The sequence below is a fragment of the Salvelinus alpinus genome, chromosome 30, assembly GCF_045679555.1.
Source record: "Salvelinus alpinus chromosome 30, SLU_Salpinus.1, whole genome shotgun sequence".
Taxonomy (NCBI): domain Eukaryota; kingdom Metazoa; phylum Chordata; class Actinopteri; order Salmoniformes; family Salmonidae; genus Salvelinus; species Salvelinus alpinus.
Window position 1 is genome coordinate 9,541,533 of NC_092115.1, and position 25,904 is coordinate 9,567,436.

A 25,904-nucleotide genomic window follows, 5' to 3' on the forward strand; every position below is an offset into this window, starting at 1 on the left:
AAAGGTTGGTTTTTTCTTTGTATTATCTTTTACCAGATCTAATGTGTTATATTCTCCTACATTCCTTTCACATTTCCACAAACTTCAAAGTGTTTCCTTTCAAATGGTACCAAGAAAATGCATATCCTTGCTTCAGTGCCTGAGCTACAGGCAGTTAGATTTGGGTATGTCATTTTAGGCGAAAATTGAAAAAAAAGCCCATGTGTGTTTTAATATATAGGAAATTTAGGAGTGGATGATGATATGTCTTTGTTGGTACTATAAGTTTGATACAGCAATGGCCCTGGTACAATATGTATATATATATATATATATATATATATATATATATATATATATATTGCAATGAAATGCAGTACTTGAAGTAGTATCAAGTCAGTCACCTGGCATGTACCAGTGACTTTGTCTCCCCCTAGTGGTGTCTATGATGCCATGCACTTTGCACTTCCATGTCTACCAATCATATCCTCTAGCCTTAAAACTTCATTCTGGACCTCGAAGCCAGTTCCACTGAATTTTTTTCATGGTTCCCCTCTAATCAGGGACTGATTTATACCTGGGACAGCAGGTGTGTGCAATTAATTATCAGGTAGAACAGAAAACCAGCAGGCTCCAGACCTCGTAGGGTAAATTTGAATACCCCGGCTCTATAGCATAGCACATGAGCAGTTTAATGACGATGCACATTTACTGTGAGCAATTATGCAATTGGCATGCCTTTTCTTGAATGTCCTAACAAAAAGTTGCTCTAGATGTAATATAATGTAATTGTAAATCCGTGCTGAAATCATCACTAACCTCTATCCACCCATACCCTCCTCCCCCCACCGCCGCTAGCCGGTCCAGCCGCCGCCCTCTCCTCGGCGGATTGACGATGACGAGGACGAAGAGCGGGACCTGAACAAGACCCTGGGAGTGCAACGGTTCCAGCAGATCCTCCACCCGCCGGCCCGTGGACCACCAGAGAAGCACCGGGCCTATAACGAGGAGGACTTTGAGTGTGAGCCACCCACCGCTGATTTAGCCTAGTTACCTCTCACATCTATTCAATCACAGTTTCATGCAGTGACCATGTAGGGCTATGTAATTACATTGTGTTTGAAAATATCCTGCATAGACAGAGACAAATGTGGCAAATGTGTGTTCGCTTAATATGCACATCCCTGCCAGTTAAATACCATAGGACTTGGATAGGGAGCCATCTTCTCTATGATAAAATCAGATAAAATCAAAATGTATTTATCACGTGCGCCGAATACAACTGGTGTACTGTAGACCTTAAAGTGAAACGCTTACTTACAAGCCCTTAACCAACAATGCTGTTCAAGAAATAACAAACATTTACTCCAGTCATTCTCCTGACCCTGTGGAAATGACCACACTACTGTGGGTTCTGTTTGTCTTTACTACGTTGACCCTGTGGAAATGACCACACTACTGTAGGTTCTGTTTGTCTTTACTACCTTGTTTGCGTTTGACATCAGTCATATCGATCAATGTCTCCAGACCACCGCCACTCCTCTCATCACATCCACCACCCGCTGTCCAAACTTCCCCCGGAGGGGAAGAAGAAGAAGAGCAACAAGAGGAAGAAGGGAACGGGACGGAGAAGAGGATCTGGGGCCGGAGGAGCTCCCACCATAGAGGAGGACGAGGAGGAAGAGGATGTGGAGGAAGAGTCCTACAGCCAGTACGATGGAGAGGGAGGGCAGACCACCACACCTGATACAGACATGGACACGCAAAACGAGGATGTGCAGGTGGAGTCACAAGCTTATAATGGTTTATACAGTACAAAGGGTATACACGCCATACATACTGAACACACGCACACTATAAGACACACACGCACCCTATAAGACACACACACACACACACACACACACACACACACACACACTATAAGACACGCACACACACACACACACACACACACACTATAAGACACACACACACACACACACACACACACACACACACACACACACACACACACACACACACACACACACACACACTATAAGACACGCACACACACACACACACACACACACACACACACACACACACACACACACACACACACACACACACACACACACACACACACACACACACACACACACACACACACACACACACACACACACACACACCCACACACTACACACACACACACACACACACACACACACACACACACACACACACACACACACACACACACACACACACACACACACACACTATAAGACACGCACACACACACACTCTAAGACGCACACTCAGCTCCTTTCCTTTTGAATAGGTCGTCTTCTTCCTCATTGACCCTAGTCTGTCCTTTCTGTAGTTCTTTGTGTCTGAGGATGACTTTGCCAGTGCCACTCCTACTCCCACGCCAAGCCAGCCTGGCAGTGACAGCTTTCCCAGACGCCTCACCATCGTACCCGAGACTGCCCTGGGCACCGACCTGCCAGAGGACGCCACACCTACTGAGTGAGCAACACACACATGCACAGACTGATATAGCAATACACACAATCACACATACTGTACATACAAACATTAATACAAATTCACACAGAGCCTCTGTCTGTATATCTGTCTGTCTCTCTGCATGTCATTGCCATGGTACCAGTAAGCCAGTGGACTCGGTGTCGGCCCCTCACAAAGGGAGGAACGGCCTGTCCTCCGGCCCCTCCCGGGAGTCCCCCAGCCCCTCCACATGGGGTTCCATACCTCCCTCCTCCAGAGCACCGCCCCCTGGTGGTAGCCGCAGCTACGACCTGCAGGAGCGCCGGCGCTCGGGCAACATGACGTGTGGGCTGCAGGAGCATCACCAACGCCAGGCCACTGACGACAGCGAGGCCCAGATGCTGGGGTCCGCCGACCTGGATGGGATCAAAAGTAAGTACCAATCAATCAGTCAGTCAATCAACAAATCAATCACTTTTTTCCGACCTTGAACCGACCTTGAACTGACCTTGAACCGACCTTGATTTCAATGACTACACAGAGGGATGATTCCCATTTCACTGTGACATCATATAAGGATTTAATGACTAAACTATTAACTTTGTTTTTTTAACATGTTTTAATAACTAAACTATTACCTTTGGTACCTGTGAAATGTTTTAATGACTAAACTATTAACCTTGCTCCTGTGACATCATTTCAATGACGAAACAGGGGATTCATTTTAGTATTACTACGACACCATTGCAGCACCATTTTAATGACTTTACAGGAGACTAACGTTATACATTACTGTGACATCATTGTAGCATTATTTCCATGACTTCACCTGGGATTAACTTTGATATTACTGTGACATCATAGCAGCATTCCCATGACTACACAGGAGATGAATGTTAAATATACTGTGACATCATAGCAGATCTTCCTTGAAAACATAGTTGGATTAACTTTTATATAACTTCAGATTTTACCATGACATCACTTTAGCATCCCTACATATGGCTATCATCATTATGACAATTTTTTCATTTCTGATAACACTTTACTGTGACATCATTATATGGCATTAATATGAGACCATGCAAGCGAATTACAAATTATTTTTGATATACAGTGCCTAGCGAAAGTCTACACATCTATTGCACCGTCTTCAACATTTTCTGCCTTAGAATTTTTATTTCAAAATGGATTCCATCTTTTTTTATGTAATCCACAACCTACTCCACATTTTCAAAGGGAAAGAAAATTATAGAAAGTTCCAAAAATATATTTAAAAAAATAACCTGAAGATGTTAATACGTGGTACCTTTGGCATTACAGCTGTGAATCATTTTGAATAATATTCTACCAACTTTGTCCTACAACACAACTATGGGGCGTCGTACTCTCGCAAATCACGCCTGACACGGCCAATGAAATTCGCTGAAAGTCACGCCTTCCACAGGTGATAACCCCGAGGCTCGGATTAATTCCTTCCAATTCTTCAGCTCTTCACCTCAAACGATTCATGCCACAAAAAAAAAAAAAATTGTGCCAACTAAACTGTCCCTTTGTCGTAGAGCGTGCTCACCCCCTGAATATTGTGTGCTGGAGTTTGCATTTGTTTTGCTAGTTTCCTAACTACAAACCAATGACTTATTCTTTGGATTGCTTGCCCTGGCTGTAGCAATGAGTCAGATGGCTAACGCGACCGAAACGACGAAGGCTAACAAGCCAGGTTTGGATTCGCGACCATGCCCAGATAAATAAAAAGATACCCACGATTGTTGTTTTGTACGTCTCGGCTCGGTGCATGCTCTGGCTGCCATCGCTCTAATCAGTCAATCAGACGGTGTCAGTAACAGTGGCTTGCCCGCGGCTGGCACTGTTCTCCTAGTCCACGGCGCAGGTTCTCTTGACAATCGTGTAGCATTCTTGAGGGGGTTGGTGTTTCCGATAGTGACTTCTTCTCCCGGGTGCCCGAGTCTGAGTTGTGGGACGCGGAGATGGATTGGGTCTTTGGTCGGAGCAAATGTCTTGTCTGCCTCGGCGGTAGTTGCCCCCGCTCATCCCGGCATTCTCCCGGCGTTATAGCAACTCCTGTTGGAGGGAATGGAGAAAGCGGGGCTTGTGTGTACTTCTGATGAGGAAGAATCCCCCAACCCCCAGAGTGAGGGGCCTTAGCATAGGTCTGAGCGATCAATCAAATTTCAATCAAATTTATTTATAAAGCCCTTCTTACATCAGCTAATGTCACAAAGTGCTGTACAGAAACCCAGCCTAAAACACCAAACAGCAAGCAATGCAGGTGTAGAAGCACGGTGGCTAGGGAAAAACTCCCTAGAAAGGCCAGAACCTAGGAAGAAACCTAGAGAGGACCCAGGCTATGAGGGGTGGCCAGTCCTCTTCTGGCTGTGGAGGGTGGAGATTATAACAGAACATGGCCAAGATGTTCAAATGTTCATAGGTGACCAGCAGGGTCAAATAATAATAATCACAGTGGTTGTCGAGGGTGCAACAGGTCAGCACCTCAGGAGTAAATGTCAGTTGGCTTTTCATAGCCAATCATTCAGAGTATCTCTACCGCTCCTGCTGTCTCTAGAGAGTTGAAAACAGCAGGTCTGGGACAGGTAGCACGTCTGGTGAACAGGTCAGGGTTCCATAGACGCAGGCAGAACAGTTGTAACTGGAGCAGCAGCACGGCCAGGTGGACTGGGGCGGGCAAGGAGTCATCAGGCCAGGTAGTCCTGAGGCATGGTCCTAGGGCTCAGGTCCTCTGAGAGAGAGAAAGAAAGAGAGAAAGAGAGAGAGAATTAGAAAGAGCATACTTAAATTCACACAGGACACTGGATAAGACAGGAGAAATGCTCCAGATATAACAGACTGACCCTAGCCCCCCGACACATAAACTACTGCAGCATAAATACTGGAGGCTGAGACAGGAGGGGTCAGGAGACACTGTGGCCCCATCCAACAATACCCCCGGACAGGGCCAAACAGGCAGGATATAACCCCTCACACTTTTCAGCGATCAGTGCGCCCCTCCACAAAAACATTACTGTGACAACAGTTCCCCCACGTTTGGTTACTGCTAAACGGGATACCATGTCAGCCATTGCCAGAGCCCCTTGTGCACATAAGGGGGCTTCATGCAGGCTATACAGTCTTGTTGAACGCTTGTCCATGTTTAAACCCCTAGAGTTGATTGACACAATTTAAGTAACATAATTTTAAAAATCCCATCAGAATCCCTCAGTTTAAGCTAGAGATATGTTTTTTTGCATTAGATGCATCTCAATCCACCACATCCGCCAATATCGCACTTCTGCATCTGCGGTGAAAGGTGGCTATGAAAAGCTGTCTGTCAAGTTGCTAGCTGTGCCACTAGAGATCCTGGTTCGAGTCCAGGCTCTATCGCAGCCGGCCGCGACTGGGATACGCATGGGGCGGCGCACAATTGGCCCAGCGTCGTCCGGGTTAGGGGAGGGTTTGGCCGGCACGGATGTCCTTGTCCCATCGCGCTCTAGCGACTCCTGTGGGGGGCCGAGCGCATGCACGCTGACACGGTCGCTAGATGTACAGTGTGTCCTCTGACACATTGGTGTGGCTGGCTTCCGGGTTAAGTGGGCATTGTGTCAAGGATCAGTGCAGCTTGGTTGGGTTGTGTTTCGGAGGACGCATGGCTTTCGCCCTTTGCCATTCCCGAGTCCGTACGGGAGTTGCAGCAATGAGACAAGACTGTAACTACCAATTGGATAGCACGAAATTGGAGAGAGAAATAGGTAAAAGTAATAAAAAAAACAGACCATGAAACATCCCGAAAATCGGTCTACAAACTATTAGGACCACTCTATGGACAACGGGAGACTCTCACAAACACGATTCCTTTGTTTTCGGGCACCAAAGCTCCCAACGCCTGCCACTTAAACGCATACAGTCCTCCTTGATTATCCTCGGCCAGAGTTTTGGGGTCTGTGGTCTTGGCTACTAATCGTCTGCAACAGCGTATGCATTTAAGCGGCAGGCGTTGGAGTTTTGATGCCATAATAAAATAATTTATAAAGGAATAATAAAGGAATCCTTTTCAGAGGGAACATTTGAATGTTCCTACAGGAGCAGGGTTATTCATTATCCACTTTGAAAGTGTATATGGTGTCTATGTCAGTGCGTCATGTAGGAATTGATGGCTTGTGACCTGGCGGTGAGGTTCCTAAAAGGGTGTGCGCTGTCCTCAGACTTGTTTCTAGACCTATCGCGCTCCCACTTTGGATATTAGCTTTGGTTTTGGATGCTCTGTGTGAAGCCCCTTTGAACCACTGGAGTCTGTGGATCTGAAGATCCTCTCCTACAAAAAAAAAACTCCTCGCTCGTGGCTTTGGCCTCGGCTAAACACGTTGGGGATCTCCACCCGTTATCCATACACCCTTCCTGTATGTTGTGTCCTAATGCCGGCCTTTGTTCCAATGGTCATGACTATGTCCTATAGGTCTCGAGCTTTGAGCTATTGCCCGTTTCGCCTCCTCCATTTGCTTCTGAGAATCAATGGCGGTTACATGCCCTGTGTCCAGTACGAGCTTTACGAGCTTACATTAAGCGGACCTGGGATATCTGGTTAAGTGACCAGCTTCTTGTCTGTTTTGTTAATCCAGCTTGAAGGCAGGGCACTCTCTAAACAGCGTCTATCCCACTGGATTATGGAAGCTATCTTCCTGGCATAGAGCAGAAATAGGTAAGGGTTAACTAACCGTGTACGCTCCCACTCCACCAGGGGTCCGGCAGCGTCTTGGGCCGTTATTGAAAGGGTTAACAGTAGGGGATATTTGTGCTGTGCGCAACTTCACACTTTTTGAGAGGTTTCATTGCTTGGATGTCACTGTTCCCAGTGTAGCCCACACAGCGTGTTTACAGCTGGGCCAGGATCAGAGTCATTAGGCTGCACACGGTGTGCACAACACCCAGACTACAGCATCTTGCGAGTTGGAGGTCTGGGTGGTCTGCCATGGGCCATTTTCATTTGGTATTTGTTGGGGCCGGATTTTAATTTCCCCCCATAGTTGTGTTGTACCGAGAGTACTGACTGAATTGGAACGTAACGTTACGACTATAACTATTTTTCCCTGAAGGAAACGAGGCACCTCGCCGCCCAGTTTTGGGCTCTCGGTGAAGAGCGATACTGATATAAAGGAATGAATCCGTGCCACGGGGTTATCGCCTGTGGAAAGAGCCTTGTCAGGCCTGATTTTGAGTTCTTCAATCGAAGCCGAGAAAGAACGACTTCTCCATAGTTGTGTTGTATCTCGTTTCCCTCCGGGGAACAGTAGTCATAAAGTTACGTTTATTCACCAGAGTGATGTCCTATTTTTGTTCATCAAATATAACCTTAAAATCTTTGTTAGGGAGCGGTAATTCGGTGGCAAATTAAGGTTGCAATTGAGATCAGCAAAAAGTACATTTATTTGCCGTGTTGTCTTGCAATGTTACTTGTTGCTAACCGAATGGATGATATGGAGTGGACTATTTAACACAGGCTTGCTTCTTTTCACTTTGTCATACAGGCCAATATCAAGTTTATTTTATTTTATATAGCCCTTCGTACATCAGCTAATATCTCGAAGTGCTGTACAGAAACCCAGCCTAAAACCCCAAACAGCAAGCAATGCAGGTGTAGAAGCACGGTGGCTAGGAAAAACTCCCTAGAAAGGCCAAAACTTAGGAAGAAACCTAGAGAGGAACCAGGCCACAATAATGTGGAGTAAATGCAATGTTGTTGATCCCTTTGTATTTTCAAGTATTGTGGTGGCAGCATCATGTTATGGGTATGCTTGTCACCATCAGGGACTTGGGAGTTTGTCCGTATCAAAATAAATTTGAAAAGAAGCAAAGCCCAGCTAAAAAGTTAGAGGAAAACCTGCCATAGTCTTCTGAAAACCCTGGGATAGAGTTCATTTTTTTTCTGTGGGCCAATTACTCAACGTTTTATACCAAAGATACACCATAACTGCTTTCCAAGAGGTGCTGAGTGGTCCACTCTGTTCTTACTGAAATGTGCTTGAAAACAGAAACAAGGTTTTAATATTGTTGTCCATCAATGATTCCCAACCAAATTTACTGAGCGTCAGCAATTTTGACAAAAGCAATGGATGTATGTTGCCCTAAGAGTTGTGCAAGGTTGGAAGAATATTCTTCAAATTATTAACAGCTATAATGGCTGCCAAATGGGCTTCCACCAGGTATTAACTCTGGGGTGTGAAGACATACACAATCAATACATCTTCACTTAATTCCTTTAAAAAATGTTTAAATAAAGGTACATTTTTTTATTTTTTAACCTTTATTTAACATGGTGGAATTACTCAGATTTTAACCTATTAATTTATTAGATATCTCGTAAACATCACTTTGGCTGTATGTTAAGGTATTTGTTAAGGAGTTGTCCACTTTAATGGACAACTCATCCAAATGATATCACCTCTAGGGAAAATGAAAGAAAAACTGAAATAAAGCTGTGACCAATAAAAGTTTTTTATGTCTGTCCTTACCCTGATGAAAAGCTTACAAAACCCTAATATTTAGAGACAAAAAGCCTATTCTTCACAGTCAATTTGCATTTGTTATCTTAAATCTGAGCCCAATATGGAATTGATTGTTCTGTGTACAGGCAAACAAGGCTGTCCATCCCACTGTGCACCGTCGGAATGTGAGCATTTTCAAAGAGCCCAAAGCTGCCCACCACTGTACTACTTTCCCAGTTTTGCATTGTTTGGTTCATGTTCAGATAAAAGTGTGTGTGTGTGTGTGTGTGGTGTGTGTGCGTGTGTGTGTGATGTGTGCTCATCCGTCATTCTTTGGAAAACAATCATTCATTTTGCCCCAAAGTGAAGCAAGGTTTGTTGCTGTGTTCTGAAAGTCAAAAGGTTGCAACTGCGCCCTTTCTTTGTGTCAGAGGAAAGATTTTTGTAAGTATCCATGATATAATATACAATTAAATTATTATGAGATTGTTATAATTTATAATACTATACGTTTGATTATCTTTTCTTTGGGTTTGACTGCCTGTTTAAAGTTCTTGCATTTATTTGCAAGTTTGTAATTCAGATCTACTGATCTAAATGTTTGTTTCAATGGTTAGTCGTGATCTTAGTTTGATAGCCATGAATCTGCCTCTATTTGAGCTATGAGAAGTGAGTAAAAAACCAAAACAATAAGTCGGCTAGTTAATAAGGGTGGAGTTGGTCTTGATTCACTAGTCTCACACACCATGAGTCCTTGGAAAGCTTTCCTATTGTTAAAGCCAATCCTGAAATGTTGTTTTCACGAAAAGTACTCCCGTGGGAATCTGAGTGTGTTCTCACCGGGATTATTAAAACACACTGCAGCGGGCAAAACCAGCTGCAAATGACGTTAATCTGATGTCTTTTGTGACGTGATGGTCATTTGTATTCTGATTGTAAAAAAAAAAAGGATGTTTTTAAGACATCATTTTAGTGACCAGAAAATTACATCTTTAACTGTTTGTAATCTGGTCAGATAACATCCAAAATATGACGTCTTTCTCAGACAGTTTGATGTTGTCATAAAAAAAAAAAATATTTGTCTGATCTGATGACTTAACAAACAGAAAATCAGTTTGGGACCAGAAAATGACTCTCTCTCTCTATTTTTCTCTTTCCATCTCTCTTTCTCTCTGTCCCCACTCCCCATGTCCCCTTTAGGCCACAGGTTCGAGGATGTGCCTGCGGTTCGCCGTCACCTGGTCAGGAAGAGCAACAAGGGTCAGGTGGTACACATCAACAAGGACCACAAGGAGCCTAGTGCCCGCAGCCGCAAGTTGGATCGTACCCCACATGAGGTGGGTACTAGGGGGGGGCGAAGGGTACTGGTTTATATGGCCCAATTCCACATTTCTTTCCTTGCTTGAACATCCATTTGGTAGACACGGTGGCAGTATTTGTTGTTTTGCTACCACTTTACCTGCATTTTTTTATTTAACCTGGCAAGTCAGTTAAGAACAAATTCTTATTTACAATGACTGCCTACCCCGGCCAAACCCTAACCCGGATGATGCTGGGACAATTGTGCGCCGTCCTATGGGACTCCAAATCACGGCCGGTTGTGAAACAGCCTGGAATCGAACCAGGGTCTGTAGTGACACCTCTAGCATTGAGATGCAGTGTCTTAGGTCCATCATACAGTAGACATATATGACACTGTCATATGCTATTACACGTTGATTCGACCCCCTACTGAGATGTAGGCCAGTAGAATTACTGCTGGTTACAAGTAACAGGCACTGACGTGTGAGTAGCACATGTCAAGTCGTTATTATGATGAGAGTTTGGTTTTAAGAAGTCAATGTGTCACCTGTACTTCAACTCCCTGCTTTGGTACATAGGTCAGTTAGGGAAAGGTGGGAGAGAAAGACAGAGACGTTAGAAATGAATGAAGGGACAACTTTCACACGCCACAAGAAAAAAGAGGAGAGGTAACACGACACAAGGGGGCTCTAAGAGGTAAGCCAGGGAGTTAAGTTTGTTGTATTAGGGTAACCAGGTAAAGTTCACTCTCTTCTGTGTCTGTGTGTGTGTGTGTGTAAGGTAAGGCTGCTCTGTCAGATTTGTCAGTATCTCTGCTTCTCGCTCACCCAGCCAGTAGTTGCGTATCGATCCACATCTCTGTTGGACAGAATGGTTCGCTTGGAGTTCGTGGGTCGTATGGCACGGCACCAGAAGGTAGGGTGGTTTTGGACTAGCACAACACGGTTTTAGCCTAGGTCACTTTGGACTTGCCGTATTAGCCTTCAGATAGAAGTTTAAGTAACTGTGCAGTCAAAATCTAACACCATGCCTATACAGCATGGTGTGTTTGTAAGGGGGAAACCTAGTCAGTTGTACAACTGAATGCATTCAACTGAAATGTGTCTTCCACATTTAACCTGGGGGCTGCCATAATCAACATCTTCAGCCTTCGGGGAAGAGGGGGTTAAACTGCCTTGCTCAGGGACAGAACAACACATTTTTACCTTGTCAGCTCAGGGATTTGATCCAGCAACCTTCTGGTTACTGGCCCAATGCTCTAACCACTAAGCTACCTGCAGAGAGTTGATGCTTGCTGGATACATGTCTTAATATCTTCATGCACCTGTCCTAAGTTCATTGGAACATAGTCTGGTTGATACAACACTTCAGGATTCACAGCAATAATGATAGAAATGCAAGTATAGTCTAATGTGCACATTTTTGGGGGGTTATGTTACACATGAGTAGGAAGTCACCTAAAATGGGAAAATGTGTGTGTGTGCGCGTGTGTGATTCTCGTTGTGCCAATATTGAATTTTAAAAGCCTGTTATATTAAATGATGTGCCCTTTAATATAAAGCACATGGACGTTTAAAAAAAAATCTGATTTCCCAAGTGGCGCAGCGGTCTGAAGGCACTGTATCTCAGTGCAAGAGGCGTCACTAAAGTCCCTGGTTTGAATCCAGGCTGTATCACATCTGGCAGTGATTGGGAGTCCCATAGGGCGGTGCACAATTGGCCCAGCGTCTTCTGGGTTTGGCCGGGGTAGGCTGTCATTGTAAATAAAAATGTGTTCTTAACTGACTTGCCTAGTTTATATAAAGGTTCAATTAAAATAAATAAATAAAGACTTGCCAAAAATCTTCATTTTGACATGTCCTTCGTCATGTTTTTCTGATTTTAACCTCCTTAACCCCAACATTTCTCCTAAGTTTGCACCATCATTGTAAAACCCTAGTTATTTTTGTTGCTTTGACAAAGTCCTTTCTAAAGATGATAATTTATTTAATGTGATTAGTAATTAATTTACATCTGTCCGTAATTTTAAGGTCGATCTTCTTTTAATTTTTTTTTTTTTTTTTACATATAATAGTCAAATCATAGTGTAAAAGCAGGTCAGCTGCTTCTACTGTACTCTTTTTTGCAATTTTCTGGTGTTTTGTGGTGGAAAACTGCATCGAGCATTACACGGCAACCCTGTTACCCATAGATAGATAACCTAGAAATGTTGTAACAATTAAAATATATATATATATACAGTATAATAAAAACTGTTATTTAAAATTTAGTGAAGCTTGCATTCAGTTGCCCCTTCTTGAAATGGTGAAAATATGTTTTTATGAAGTTGAACATGTGCTCTTTATGACAGATTGTTAAAATCAATTTAAGAAAAATGTAATTATACTACCTAAAAATGCACTCTATTGGTGGAATGACCCATATGACTGCATGCAGAAAACCCTCTCACAGACCTTCTCACAGGCTCTCAACTTGATATACATGATGACCTGCTGATGAGCCATCAAGGGTTTTCCATTGTATTCAAACTGTTTAGGTAGGTTAAAAGACTCCCAGAACATTCATACCTGACCCAATGGACAATCAGCAAGCAGTTGTCTGGACATCACAGCGTTGTGGAAGTGATCAGAAAAGTAAACGTTTACACAGTTGCAATGTTTTATAAAACCAATATATATATCAATATATATTTTCCAAATCGGTGCCCATGACAAATAAAGAACTATTCTATTGTATAATAATAATAATAATGAATAATAATAATTTATTACAATTTTAAAGCATTTTTCATTATACAGAATAATCTCAAAGTGCATAAAATAAAACAAATATGTATATATATTTTTTTGTCAGTTGTTGACAAAGAACAATGCTGACGTTACACGTGACAAGGGCACCAAGGAGCACAGATATCAACAGAAAGCCTTCCTAAGAGTCTGTGGTGCCTTCAGGTGGTCCGGGAGGGCATTCCAGAGGTTAGGGGGGGGTTGAGCTGAAAGCCCGATCCCCCGAAGAGCGGAGCTTGGTCCTGGTGGCGTGGAGGAGCAGGTTATTGCTTGACCTGACGGTGGGGGTGGGGTTATGGAGGGAGAGCAGTTCTTTGAGATAAGGAGGGGCATTGCCACGAATACACTACAAAGTCAACAGGAGGGGTTTGAATTCATTCCTGAATGAGACAGGGAGCCAGTGCAGAGATGCCAGGATGGGGGTGATGTGATGGTGTTGAGACGGGGAGCCAGTGCAGAGATGCCAGGATGGGTGTCACTCTCACCAGGATCCTGGCAGGGCTGTTCTGGATGTATTGGAGCTTCTGGAGACACCTGCCAGGGTTCTCGATGAAGAGGGTGTTGCAGTAGTCCAAGGGGGAGCATGTACAGAACAAACAGGATGGGGTCCAAGAACAGATCCTTGTGGGACACTGCAGGTGACGTGGTGGGAGCGGGACTTGGACCCACCTAACGACCCATACTCAGTCCTGTCTAAGAGGTAGGAGTGGAAACAGCTCAGAGCTGGTCCAGATAGTCTGTTGTGTCCCGGAGGCGCTTCAGGAGGATGGGATGGTCGACAGTGTCAAACGCTGCGCTCATGTCCAGGAGGATCAGAGGACAGGGAGAGCCTGCATCAGCCGCCATCGGCAGGTCGTTGGTGACCCTGAGTAGGGCCTGTTTCAGTGCTGTAGGCCGGCTGGAAACCTGAATGGAACTTCAGAAATTGGTTGTTCTGATTGAGATGGTCTCGGAGCTGCACAGCAAACACTTTTTCCAACACTTTGGAGAGAAAGAGAAGATTAGATATTTGCCTGTAATTAGCCCGCACTTCCGGGTCCAGGGTGGGCTTCTTCAGAAGAGGGCTGATGACAGCGGTCTTAAATGCAGGTGGGACACTGCCAGATTGGAGGGAGTGGTTATCAATCTGGGTTGCTAGAGGGCTGAGTGCAGAGGTGCATGATTGGAGCAGAGCTGTTGGAACAGGATCCAAGTTACAAGAGGAGGTTTTCATTATGGAGATAGTTTTCTATATTATATGGTATGTGTGACCTCTCTTCCAGGTGTTTGTAGAGCTAAACGAGCTGGTGATGGATAAGAACCAGGAGTTGCAGTGGCGGGAGACGGCTCGCTGGATCAAGTTTGAGGAGGACGTGGAGGAGGAAACGGACCGTTGGGGAAAACCCCACGTCGCCTCGCTCTCCTTCCGTAGTCTCCTGGAGCTCCGAAAGACCATCTCCCACGGTGAGAGAAAGAGGGGAGAGTGAGGGAACAAAGGGAGGGAAGGTAGGATGAGTGAGGAATAGAAGGGGGAGGAGGGAGAGAAGGAGTTGGGAATAGAAGGTGTGGGAGAAGGAGTTGGGAATAGAAGGGGAGGGGGGGGGGTTGGGAAAGGAGAGGAGAGGGTGAAAGAGAGAGGTGAGAGGGGGAGGTAGAAAAAGTACAGATGAAGGGAGAGATTGGGGAGGAAGGGAAGAAAATGGGGAATAAAAAAAGGGATGGACAAAGGCAAGAAAACAAAATAGTTAGTTGTGTTAAATGGAAACTTTGGGGGGTTGTTCTTTAGGTGCGGTGCTGCTGGACTTGAAGCAGAAGACCTTGCCTGGCATCGCCCATCAGGTGGTGGAGCAGATGATCATCTCTGATCAGATCAAAGTAGAGGACCGGGCCAATGTCCTCAGAGCCCTACTACTCAAACACAGGTACGTCTCTCCTCTAGCTGTCTATGATCCGCCTGCTACCCTGCTACGTACATTCTGTCACTAACATAGACACACGGTACATATTCACAGTGTTTATTTACATCATTTGTCACTTCTCAAACTCAGGTATTACTTGGGTTATACTACACAAACTCAGTTCAGCCGTTCTCTCTCTCTCTCTCCTCCTCTCTACCCGCAGTCACCCGAGCGACGAGAAGGAACACAGCTCTTTCACGCGGAACATCTCTGCCGCCAGCCTGGTCTCACTGATGGTGAACCACCAAAACAGCAGCAACCACACAGGCCAAGCCGAGCCCTCTGTGACTGACCCCCTCATGGATGGAGGAGGGGCTGCCGGCACCCTCACAGACTCCCGCATCGACATGGAGAAGAGCGAGGTCTTGGAAGTGTGGATGTGTCTTTGTGTCTCTGTGTACGGAATGTTTGTGTGTCTGAGCGTTTTTGCAAGCTCTGTGTATTAGTGTGTTGTTTGAGTTGTGTTTGTGGTCTGTGTGTATTCATCTTTGCCCTCTTGTCTTTGGGTGAGTGCTTTGTGTTTTTTTTTTTTGTCTGAATGTGTGCGTGTTGTTGGTGTCTAAACTCCAGTGTTCATCTACAGAAGGACAATCCTCCCATATTGGGCATGCACAGATCCAAGTCCAAGCATGAGCTCAAGTTGCTGGAGAAGATTCCGGAAAATGCAGAGGCCACTGTCGTCCTCGTAGGTGCGCCTTGCTATTTCACTCACATTTCCTGCTATGAGGCAGACGTTCCCACATTGGTGGGAGAGCCGATAGTGTCAATTATGGTAGATTAACATTTCGTTGTTGTTATTAATATCTGTATTAAAGCGTGAATTTTTGCATGATCCTCCATTAGGATTTTGCTTCAATTGTACTCTAGTCTAACACACCGGATCTGAAAGTGAAAAGCCCCACTGAGTCGGATAGTCCGATCATCCTAAATTCAATAATCCATCAAGTTCAATTAAATGTAATAACTGTCTCCCGCAGGCGCCGTGGCCTTCCTGGAGCAGCCTTCCATGGCGTTTGTGCGTCTGCAGGAAGCCGTCCTGCTGGAGTCCGTGCTGGAGGTTCCTGTTCCTGTGCGTTTCCTCTTCCTCCTCATGGGCCCGCCCATCGCCAACATTGACTACCACCAGATTGGCCGCTCCATCTCCACACTTATGTCTGACAAGGCGAGTTAACCGTTTGGTGACCCATAACTGCCCTGTTGTGGATCAGTTGGTTAAAGTGTTGTGTGACCCATACTGCCCTGTTGTGGATCAGTTGGTTAAACTGTTGTGTGACCCATACTGCCCTGTTGTGGATCAGTTGGTTAAACTGTTGTGTGACCCATACTGCCCTGTTGTGGATCAGTTGGTTAAACTGTTGTCTGACCCATACTGCCCTGTTGTGGATCAGTTGGTTAAACTGTTGTCTGACCCATACTGCCCTGTTGTGGATCAGTTGGTTAAACTGTTGTGTGACCCATACTGCCCTGTTGTGGATCAGTTGGTTAAACTGTTGTGTGACCCATACTGCCCTGTTGTGGATCAGTTGGTTAAACTGTTGTGTGACCCATACTGCCCTGTTGTGGATCAGTTGGTTAAACTGTTGTGTGACCCATACTTCCCCACATGTGGCTCAGTTGGTTATAGCGTGATACTAGCAACACCAAGGTCGTGGGTTGAACTCCCACAGGGAGCACATACACATACAACAAAAACGATGCAGTCACTCTCCTGTAGATCACTTTGAATAAAAGCATCTGCTAAGTGGCGTATCGTTACTGTCTGATGAAAACCTTGGAACAATTTTTTACAAATGTTCATTATTTTACGTCTATTGAAAGCAGTAACTCCCCTCAATGTACTCTGAACATTTCATGACACTAGGACTAAGAAATGTATCCTAAATAGCTTCTGAAGTTTGGTGATTGTATGTTCGTTAATGGTCAAATATGGCCGTTTTTTTTCCATTTCCTGAAAAGTTTCTGTTTTGGAGATAAGAGATTTTCATCAGACAGCAACGATATATTATTGTTATCATTTTACCACAGCACTTCCATGAGGCGGCATACTTGGCGGACGAGCGGCAGGACCTGCTGAATGCCATCAACAGCTTCCTGGACTGCAGCATCGTGCTGCCGCCGTCTGAAGTGGGTGGCGAAGAGCTGCTGCGCTCAGTGGCCCGCTTCCAGAGAGAGATGCTCCGCAAGAGAGAGGAGCAGCAGGGCAAGGAGCTCAAGGTCAAAGAGCCAAAGAGCCCAAAGGATAAAGGTAATAGAGACAGGCATACACAGATATACATACGTATACTACAAAGGAACAGGAGGGAAAACTACAGACCAAAAGCCCAAAGATGCCATGGCCAAGGGTGATAAAGACACATACTGAAGGAAAGAGCTTGAGGGATGACCCCCAAATAACCCTTTCCTTCTCTCTCCCTCAGCTCTGCAGGCGCCCTTCAAACCTGGGGTCGACCCTCTGCGCCGTTCAGGCCGCCTGTTTGGGGGTCTGATCCGCGACGCCGCACGGCGCTACCCCAAATATGCCAGTGACTTACGTGACGCGCTCAACCCCCAGTGCATGGCCGCCATCATATTCATCTACTTCGCTGCCCTGTCGCCCGCCGTCACCTTCGGAGGACTACTGGGTCAGTCAGTCGTCAGTCAACCATTGGGGGAGGGAAGTCAGGGAGACAGTTAAAAAGAAGAGGGACAAAATTGGAGCACTGACGGAAAAAAAATGTATGAATCGAAATTAAGCTAAAAAGAGGGATAGAGTATATTGGTAGTCATATCATTTTGAGTTGGTATTCACTTCCTCTTCTTCTTCTCTAGGTGAGAAAACAGGGGGGTTGATTGGCGTGTCGGAGCTGATCATCGCCACGGCAATGCAGGGGGTTATATTCTCTCTCCTTGGGGCGCAGCCTCTCCTTGTGGTGGGCTTCTCTGGACCTCTGCTGGTGTTTGAGGAGGCCTTCTACTCGGTGAGCAACTAGCCTAATTCTTCCTAACTCCCCCTTCTCCCCAAATTGGGCACTTGTTCACTCACCTGGCAAGAATTTACAAAGAATTAACTGGTTGCAAAATCCCTAAGAGTTTTCTTTCTTTTTCTTTTTTTACAAATCCCGTTTAGAGGAGTTAAAGGATTCCTTTCCTTCCTAATTCCAAAAATTCTTCAACTGAAAAAAAAATGATACAAATTTGGGGAAGTTTCTGGAAATGTGCAACCCTAGCTGGTGTAAGGAATATGGTTAAATGTGAGCATGATAATGACGTTTTCTGAACATCACCCAACATTTTGTCTCGTGTTTCTGTCATGCAGTTCTGCAATGCCAATGACATGGAGTATCTGACGGGCCGGGTATGGATTGGCTTCTGGCTGGTGCTCATCGTTGTCCTCATAGTGGCCTTCGAGGGAAGCTTCCTGGTCCGCTTCGTGTCGCGCTTCACCCAGGAGATCTTCTCCTTCCTCATCTCCCTCATCTTCATCTACGAGACCTTCTCCAAACTGGGCAAGGTGAGGTTGGAAAGAAGAGCGCCCATAAACAATGGGCTGGAGCTGATTGGGTTAGATTGTCCACTGGCTAACAAGTTTGCCATTCATAGCTAGCATAGATGCAGTAACGAGGTCAATGGAACTCAACCAAAACAATAGAAATGCCATGGAAAAGCGTGGGGGAAAGATGCCGAAGGGGGAAAGATCCCGAATCTCCTCGTTGCCCCTCAGCAAAAGAAGTTACAATACATCAATCATGACGGATTTGACGAATATCCACTTTGTTAGATCAGATTGGTTGAATGTGTGCCAATCCGACATCCTTCTTATCCCCACGGTCTATGTTCCATTGACCTCTTTACCGCATCTATACCGTTGCATGCATTATGACACCGTCGAGAGCATTTGAAACTGAGGTCATCTACAACACACCTGACACAGATGTCATAGTGCAGGAAGGTATGAGACTCATAAGAAAACTGTCTGCCTGTTTGTTTGTTTGTTTGTTTGTTTGTTTCTGTCTGTCTGTCTGTCTGTCTGTCTGTCTGTCTGTCTGTCTGTCTGTCTGTCTGTCTGTCTGTCTGTCTGTCTGTCTGTCTGTCTGTCTGTCTGTGTCTGTCTGAATGAAAACCGACCCAGATCTTTCAAGAGCATCCTCTTCAACGCTGTTACCTAGTCAACGGCACATGGACGTCATCATCATGCAACCACACTGTGGTCGACGTGCCTGACAAGGTGGTAGGAGAGCCCAACACAGCCCTTCTGACACTGGTGCTCATGTCTGGAACCTTCTTCATTGCATTCTACCTGCGCAAGTTCAAGAACAGCGCCTTCTTCCCTGGCAAGGTAAGTACAGACCAGAGTCATACAGTGTTGGCCAAGGAAGAAAAAAAAAGTATTATTCAAAGTGCTTTGACAACTTGTGGCAGTAAGCAACCATATCATATTCAATCCGACATGTTCTGTGTCTCAGCTCCGTAGGATGATTGGAGACTTCGGGGTTCCCATCTCGATTCTCATCATGGTGTTGGTGGACTACAGCATAAAAGACACCTACACCCAGGTGAAATATAGGTCACGATCAAATATAAAGAGAGTCCAATCAGAAGTGAGAATAGCCCAGGCTGACCTTTTCCCGTTGACCCCCTCCCCCTATACAGAAGCTGAGCGTGCCCACAGGCTTCTCGGTGACCAGTCCTGAGAAGCGGGGGTGGCTGATCCCCCCGCTGGGCTCCGACGGCCAGTTCCCTATCTGGATGATGGGTGCTAGCATCCTACCCGCCCTGCTCGTTTTCATCCTTATCTTCATGGAGACGCAGATCACCACGTAAGAAACCCCTTTAACCCCTCACCTCTGCAACCCCATCTTACATACAGTATTATAGAGCAATTGTTTTTTTTATATAAATAATGGAGCCAATGTGTGACATTGGCGTCAACATTTCAAAATGGTTTGAAACAAACATAAAAAAGGATTTTCATGCAGTTCCACATGTGTACTTAGAGGAATACAAGTGAATATATATGTGAATCGGCCCATAACTCCACCAATACAACCACATAGGCCTAGGACTATACATCCTTTAAGCAGGGTTCATACAGACATTGAAGTTCACAGAAGTAGAAATAAAACGTTGGTTTCTTTTACAGAAACAAAGCATGTCTGACTTTTGTGAATAAAACATTTGTTTTACTCCAGGCACCATTGGGGCTCATTGGGGTTCCCTAGTGGTGCAGCGATCTAAGGCACTGCATCTCAGTGCTAGAGGCATCACTACAGACCCTGGTTCGATTCCAGGCTGTATCACAACAGGCCGTGATTGGGAGTCCCATAGGGCGGCGCACAATTGTCCCAGCGTCGTCCGGATTAGGGTTTGGCCGGGCTAGGCTGTCATTGTAAATAAGATTTTCTTCTTAACTGACTTGCCTAGTTAAATAAAGGTAAAGGGTCTCAATTGGGCTACCCTGAATAAATACAAGTAACAAATTAAATAGGAAGGACATTGTCCAGGCCATTTTTATGTCTATTTTATATTATGGAGATATTATCTATATGCATGCAGCAGCAACTACACTTAAACCACTTGATGCTGTATTACTGGTGATGGTTCTAGAACTCACCATTGGGCCCTTAGGCTTATTACTGGTGATGGTTCTAGAACTCACCATTGGGCCCTTAGGTTTATTACTGGTGATGGTTCTAGAACTCACCATTGGGCCCTTAGGTTTATTACTGGTGATGGTTCTAGAACTCACCATTGGGCCCTTAGGCTTATTACTGGTGATGGTTCTAGAACTCACCATTGGGCCCTTAGGTTTATTACTGGTGATGGTTCTAGAACTCACCATTGGGCCCTTAGGTTTATTACTGGTGATGGTTCTAGAACTCACCATTGGGCCCTTAGGTTTATTACTGGTGATGGTTCTAGAACTCACCATTGGGCCCTTAGGCTTATTACTGGTGATGGTTCTAGAACTCACCATTGTTCCCTTAGGTTTATTACTGGTAATGGTTCTAGAACTCACCATTGGGCCCATAGGTTCAACTTCAGCGAGCAGGCCTTTCTAATCGACCTGGCCCGGGTATCCTGGAAGGATATAGACCTCACCCCTTCAGTAGACGTTTCCTGGTTATTCTTTAAAAATGCCATCCTCACCATCTTAAATAAGCATGCCCCATTCAGGAAATTTAGAACCAGGAACAGATTGGTTCTCTCCAGACCTGACTGCCCTTAACCAACACAAAAACATCCTGTGGCTTTCTGCATTAGCCTCGAACAGGCCCCTTGAAATGCAACTTTTCAAGCAAGTTAGAAACCAATATACACAGGCAGTTAGAAAAGCCAAGGCTAGCTTTTTCAAGCAGAAATTTGCTTCCTGCAACACAAACTCAAAAAAGTTCTGGGACATTGTAAAGTCCATGGAGAATAAGAGCACCTTCTCCCAGCTGCCCACTGCACTGAGGATAGGAAACTCTGTCACCACCGATAAATCCACTATAATTGAGAATTTCAATAAGCAGTTTTCTACGGCTGGCCATGCTTTTCACCTGGCTACCCCTACCCCGGTCAACTGCCCGGCACCCCCCACAGCAACTCGCCCAAGCCTTCCCCATTTCTCCTTCTCCCAAATCCAGTCAGCTGATGTTCTGAAAGAGCTGCAAAATCTGGACCCCCACAAATCAGCCAGGCTAGACAATATGGACCCTATCTTTCTAAAATGATCTGCTGAAATTGTTGCAACCCCTATTACTAGCCTGTTCAACCTCTCTTTCGTGTCGTCTGAGATTCCCAAAGATTGGAAAGCAGCTGCGGTCATCCCCCTCTTCAAAGGGGGGGACACTCTTGACCCAAACTGCTACAGACCTATATCTATCCTACCCTGCCTTTCTAAGGTCTTCGAAAGCCAAGTTAACAAACAGATCACCGACCATTTCGAATCCCACCGTACCTTCTCCGCTATGCAATCTGGTTTCAGAGCTGGTCATGGGTGCACCTCAGCCACGCTCAAGGTCCTAAACAATATCTTAACCGCCATCGATAAGAAACAATACTGTGCAGCCGTATTCATTGACCTGGCCAAGGCTTTCGACTCTGTCAATCACCACATCCTCATCAGCAGACTCAACAGCCTTGGTTTCTCAAATGATTGCCTCGCCTGGTTCACCAACTACTTCTCCGACAGAGTTCAGTGTGTCAAATCTGAGGGCCTGTTGTCCGGGCCTCTGGCAGTCTCTATGGGGGTTCCACAGGGTTCAATTCTTGGGCCGACTCTCTTCTCTGTATACATCAATGATATCACTCTTGCTGCTGGTGATTCTGATCCACCTCTACTCAGACGACACCATTCTGTATACTTCTGGCCCTTCTTTGGACACTGTTACCTAACCTCCAGATGAGCTGCAATGCCATACAACTCTCCTTCCGTTGCCTCCTCCTGCTCTTAAATGCAAGTAAAACAAAATGCATGCTCTTCAACCAATCGCTGCCCGCACCTGCCCTCCCGTCCAGCATCACTACTCTGGACGGTTCTGACTTAGAATATGTGGACAACTACAAATACCTAGGTGTCTGGTTAGACTGTAAACTCTCCTTCCAGACTCACGTTAAGCATCTCCAATCCAAACTTAAATCGGCTTCCTATTTCGCAACAAAGCATCCTTCACTCATGCTGCCAAACTTACCCTTGTAAAACTGACCATCCTACTAATGTCATTTACAAAATAGACTCCAACACTCTACTCAACAAATTGGATGCAGTCTATCACAGTGCCATCCGTTTTGTCACCAAAGCCCCATATACTACCCACCACTGCGACCTGTACGCTCTCGTTGGCTGGCCCTCGCTTCATACTCGTCGCCAAACCCACTGGCTCCAGGTCATCTCAAGACCCTGCTAGGTAAAGTCCCGCCTTATCTGGTCACCATAGCAGCACCCACCCGTAGCACGCGTTCCAGCAGGTATATCTCACTTGTCACCCCCAAAGCCAATTCCTCCTTGGCCGCCTCTCCTTCCAGTTCTCTGCTGCCATTGACTAGAACGAACTACAAGAATCTCTGAAACTGGAAACACTTATCTCCCTCACTAGCTTTAAGCACCAGCTGTCAGAGCAGCTCACAGATCACTGCACCTGTACATAGCACATCTATAAATAGCCCAAACAACTACCTCTTCCCCTACTGTATTTATTTATTTTGCTCCTTTGCACCCCATTATTTCTACTTTGCACACTCATCTACTGTCAAATCTACCATTCCAGTGTTTTAATTGCTATATTGTATTTACTTCGCCACCATGGCCTATTTATTGCCTTTACCTCCCTTATCTCACCTCATTTGCCCACATTGTAAATAGACTTATTTTTCTACTGTATTATTGACTGTATGTTTGTTTTACTCCATGTGTAACTCTGTGTTGTTATATGTGTCGAACTGCTTTGCTTTATCTTGCCTACCTGGTTAAATAAAGGTGAAATAAATAAAAATTAAAAATAATCAAAATAAATAGGTTTATTACTGGTGATGGTTATAGAACACACCACTGGGCCCTTAGGTTTATTACTGGGAATGGTTATAGAACTCACCATTGTGTTTTGTTTATCTACAAAGCATCATGTAGAAACTTCCTATGTACTGGTATCTATCGTCATTAATTTAATTTAGACTTACAAATGACCAAACCTGGTCTCAGGCTCCGCCTCCACAGAGTTGGGTAAAGCTGCTTTAAGTTATATTTAACTAGGCTAACTAAAGGTTAAATAAAAAATAAAAAATATATATGCATAAAAAGATAGTAGATTTTGGGAGAGAGAGATTGAGTGAAGGAGAGAAAGAGTGAGGAGAGAGCGAGATGCGTTGTATTAGGGTCTTTCTATGAACAAGGGTACCAGTGAGGATTTCCTACACTGGACAACTTGTTACAGGTGTTGATATATCTCTTCTTCACTTCCCCTTTTTCTTCTCCGCACTCTCTTTGCTCTCTCTTTCTTTCCATCCGTCAGGCTGATAGTCTGTAAGAAGGAGCGGATGCTGTTGAAGGGCTCCGGCTTCCACCTGGACCTGCTCATCATTGTGGCCATAGGTGGGGTTTCAGCCCTCTTCGGCCTGCCCTGGTTGGCCGCCGCCACCGTGCGTTCTGTCACCCACACCAACGCCCTTACCGTCATGAGCAAGGCGGTGGCCCCCGGCGATAAGCCCCGTATCCAGGAAGTGAAAGAGCAGAGGGTGACGGGCTTCTTCGTGGCTCTGTTCGTTGGTAGGCATGACCCCTCTAATTTAGGGACCAGGCTTAAATCGAGATCAGGGTTGCAAAATTCCAGAAACTTTCCCAAAATTCACAGGTTTTCCAAAAAAACTGTTTGGAGGATTCCGCAGGAATCAGGAGGGAATCAGCAGGGAGAGGATCCTCCAACTGAGAAACCGCCAACCAGGATTTCTGAAAGACCTGGGAAGTTTGGAAACGGTTCTGAAGTTTTGCCACCCGAGACACATGCCGGAATGTAAATGTGTGTTCATTTCCAAAGGAAAAACTCTCTTCTCATGTCTAGGTTTGTCCATTGTGATCGGAGATCTCCTGCGCCAAATTCCCATCGCCGTGCTCTTTGGGATTTTCCTCTACATGGGTGTCATGTCCCTCAACGGTATCCAGCTCACCGAGCGCATGCTGCTGCTGCTTATGCCCCCCAAGTATCATCCTGACCACACCTATGTCCGCAAGGTCAGTACTGCAAAACCCCAACCACGCCCCAACACCCCAAATGCTGTGCTGCAGCAAAACTTTATTTCATACAACACTGGTTTTATCTTGTAAAAGTGAATTTGGGATCTAAAGGGAAGGATTCTACTGCTGCTATTGCTACTGCTACTACTATTATTACTGCTGTTACTATTGCAACTACTACTGCTACTACTGCTACTACTACTACTGCTACTACTACAACTGATACCACTACTACTACAACTGATACCACTACTACTACAACTGATACCACTACTACAACTGATACCACTACTACTACTACTACAACTGACACCACTACTACTACTACTACTAAAACAACTGATACTACTACAACTGATACCACTACTACTACTACAACTGATACCACTACTACTACTACAACTGATACTACTACTACTACTAAAACAACTGATACTACTACTACTACAACTGATACTACTACTACTACTACAACTGATACCACTACTACTACTACAACTGATACTACTACTACAACTGATACCACTACTACAACTGATACTACTACTACTACTACTACTACAACTGATACTACTACAACTGATACCACTACAACTGATACTACTACTACAACTGATACCACTACTACAACTGATACCACTACTGCTACTGATACTACTACTACTACAACTGACACCACTACTACTACAACTGATACTACTACTACAACTGATACCACTACTACAACTGATACTACTACAACTACAACTGCTACTACTACTACTACAACTGATACCACAACTACAACTGATACTACTACTAGTACTACTACAACTGATACTACTACTACAACTGATACTACTACTACAACTGATACCACTACTACAACTGATACTACTACTACTACTACTACTACAACTCCTCCTACTGATACTCTCATATGTGTGTGTTCCAGGTGAGGACCCTGCGGATGCACCTGTTCACAGCGATTCAGCTGGTGTGTCTTGCGGCTCTGTGGGCGGTCATGTCCACCGCGGCCTCGTTGGCCTTCCCCTTCGTTCTCATCCTCACCGTGCCCGTCAAATGGTTCCTGCTGCCCCGCATCTTCACCACACGCGAGATGCAGTGTGTAAGTCTAACCGCATGGATACACGCACACACACACACAGTCTAGCACTGTTGCTTAAAGTAATTGGGGTTTTATTGGTTTTCTTATAGAGTTGGATGTTGCTTCGGGGGCCTT

At 45.1% G+C, this 25,904-nt stretch overlaps 1 protein-coding gene across 2 annotated transcripts in view; it reads left to right on the forward strand.

The window, feature by feature from the left end:
* Positions 1-25,904, forward strand: part of LOC139560273 (anion exchange protein 2-like) — a 55,455-nt gene that overhangs the window by 26,386 nt on the left and 3,165 nt on the right. Inside the window, exons 3-23 of one of the 2 annotated variants that reach the window (XM_071376905.1) lie at positions 838-1,000; positions 1,507-1,760; positions 2,351-2,496; positions 2,639-2,907; positions 10,170-10,310; positions 11,110-11,186; positions 14,320-14,500; positions 14,823-14,958; positions 15,158-15,356; positions 15,578-15,683; positions 15,972-16,156; positions 17,020-17,239; positions 17,412-17,615; positions 17,803-17,951; positions 18,290-18,484; positions 19,103-19,309; positions 19,437-19,526; positions 19,624-19,790; positions 23,964-24,217; positions 24,510-24,679; positions 25,617-25,790. In XM_071376905.1, coding sequence (XP_071233006.1) covers positions 838-1,000; positions 1,507-1,760; positions 2,351-2,496; positions 2,639-2,907; positions 10,170-10,310; positions 11,110-11,186; positions 14,320-14,500; positions 14,823-14,958; positions 15,158-15,356; positions 15,578-15,683; positions 15,972-16,156; positions 17,020-17,239; positions 17,412-17,615; positions 17,803-17,951; positions 18,290-18,484; positions 19,103-19,309; positions 19,437-19,526; positions 19,624-19,790; positions 23,964-24,217; positions 24,510-24,679; positions 25,617-25,790 — 3,687 coding nt within the window. The remainder of the gene's footprint in view (positions 1-837; positions 1,001-1,506; positions 1,761-2,350; positions 2,497-2,638; positions 2,908-10,169; positions 10,311-11,109; positions 11,187-14,319; positions 14,501-14,822; positions 14,959-15,157; positions 15,357-15,577; positions 15,684-15,971; positions 16,157-17,019; positions 17,240-17,411; positions 17,616-17,802; positions 17,952-18,289; positions 18,485-19,102; positions 19,310-19,436; positions 19,527-19,623; positions 19,791-23,963; positions 24,218-24,509; positions 24,680-25,616; positions 25,791-25,904) is intronic. The other variant, XM_071376904.1, reaches the window with a different exon arrangement.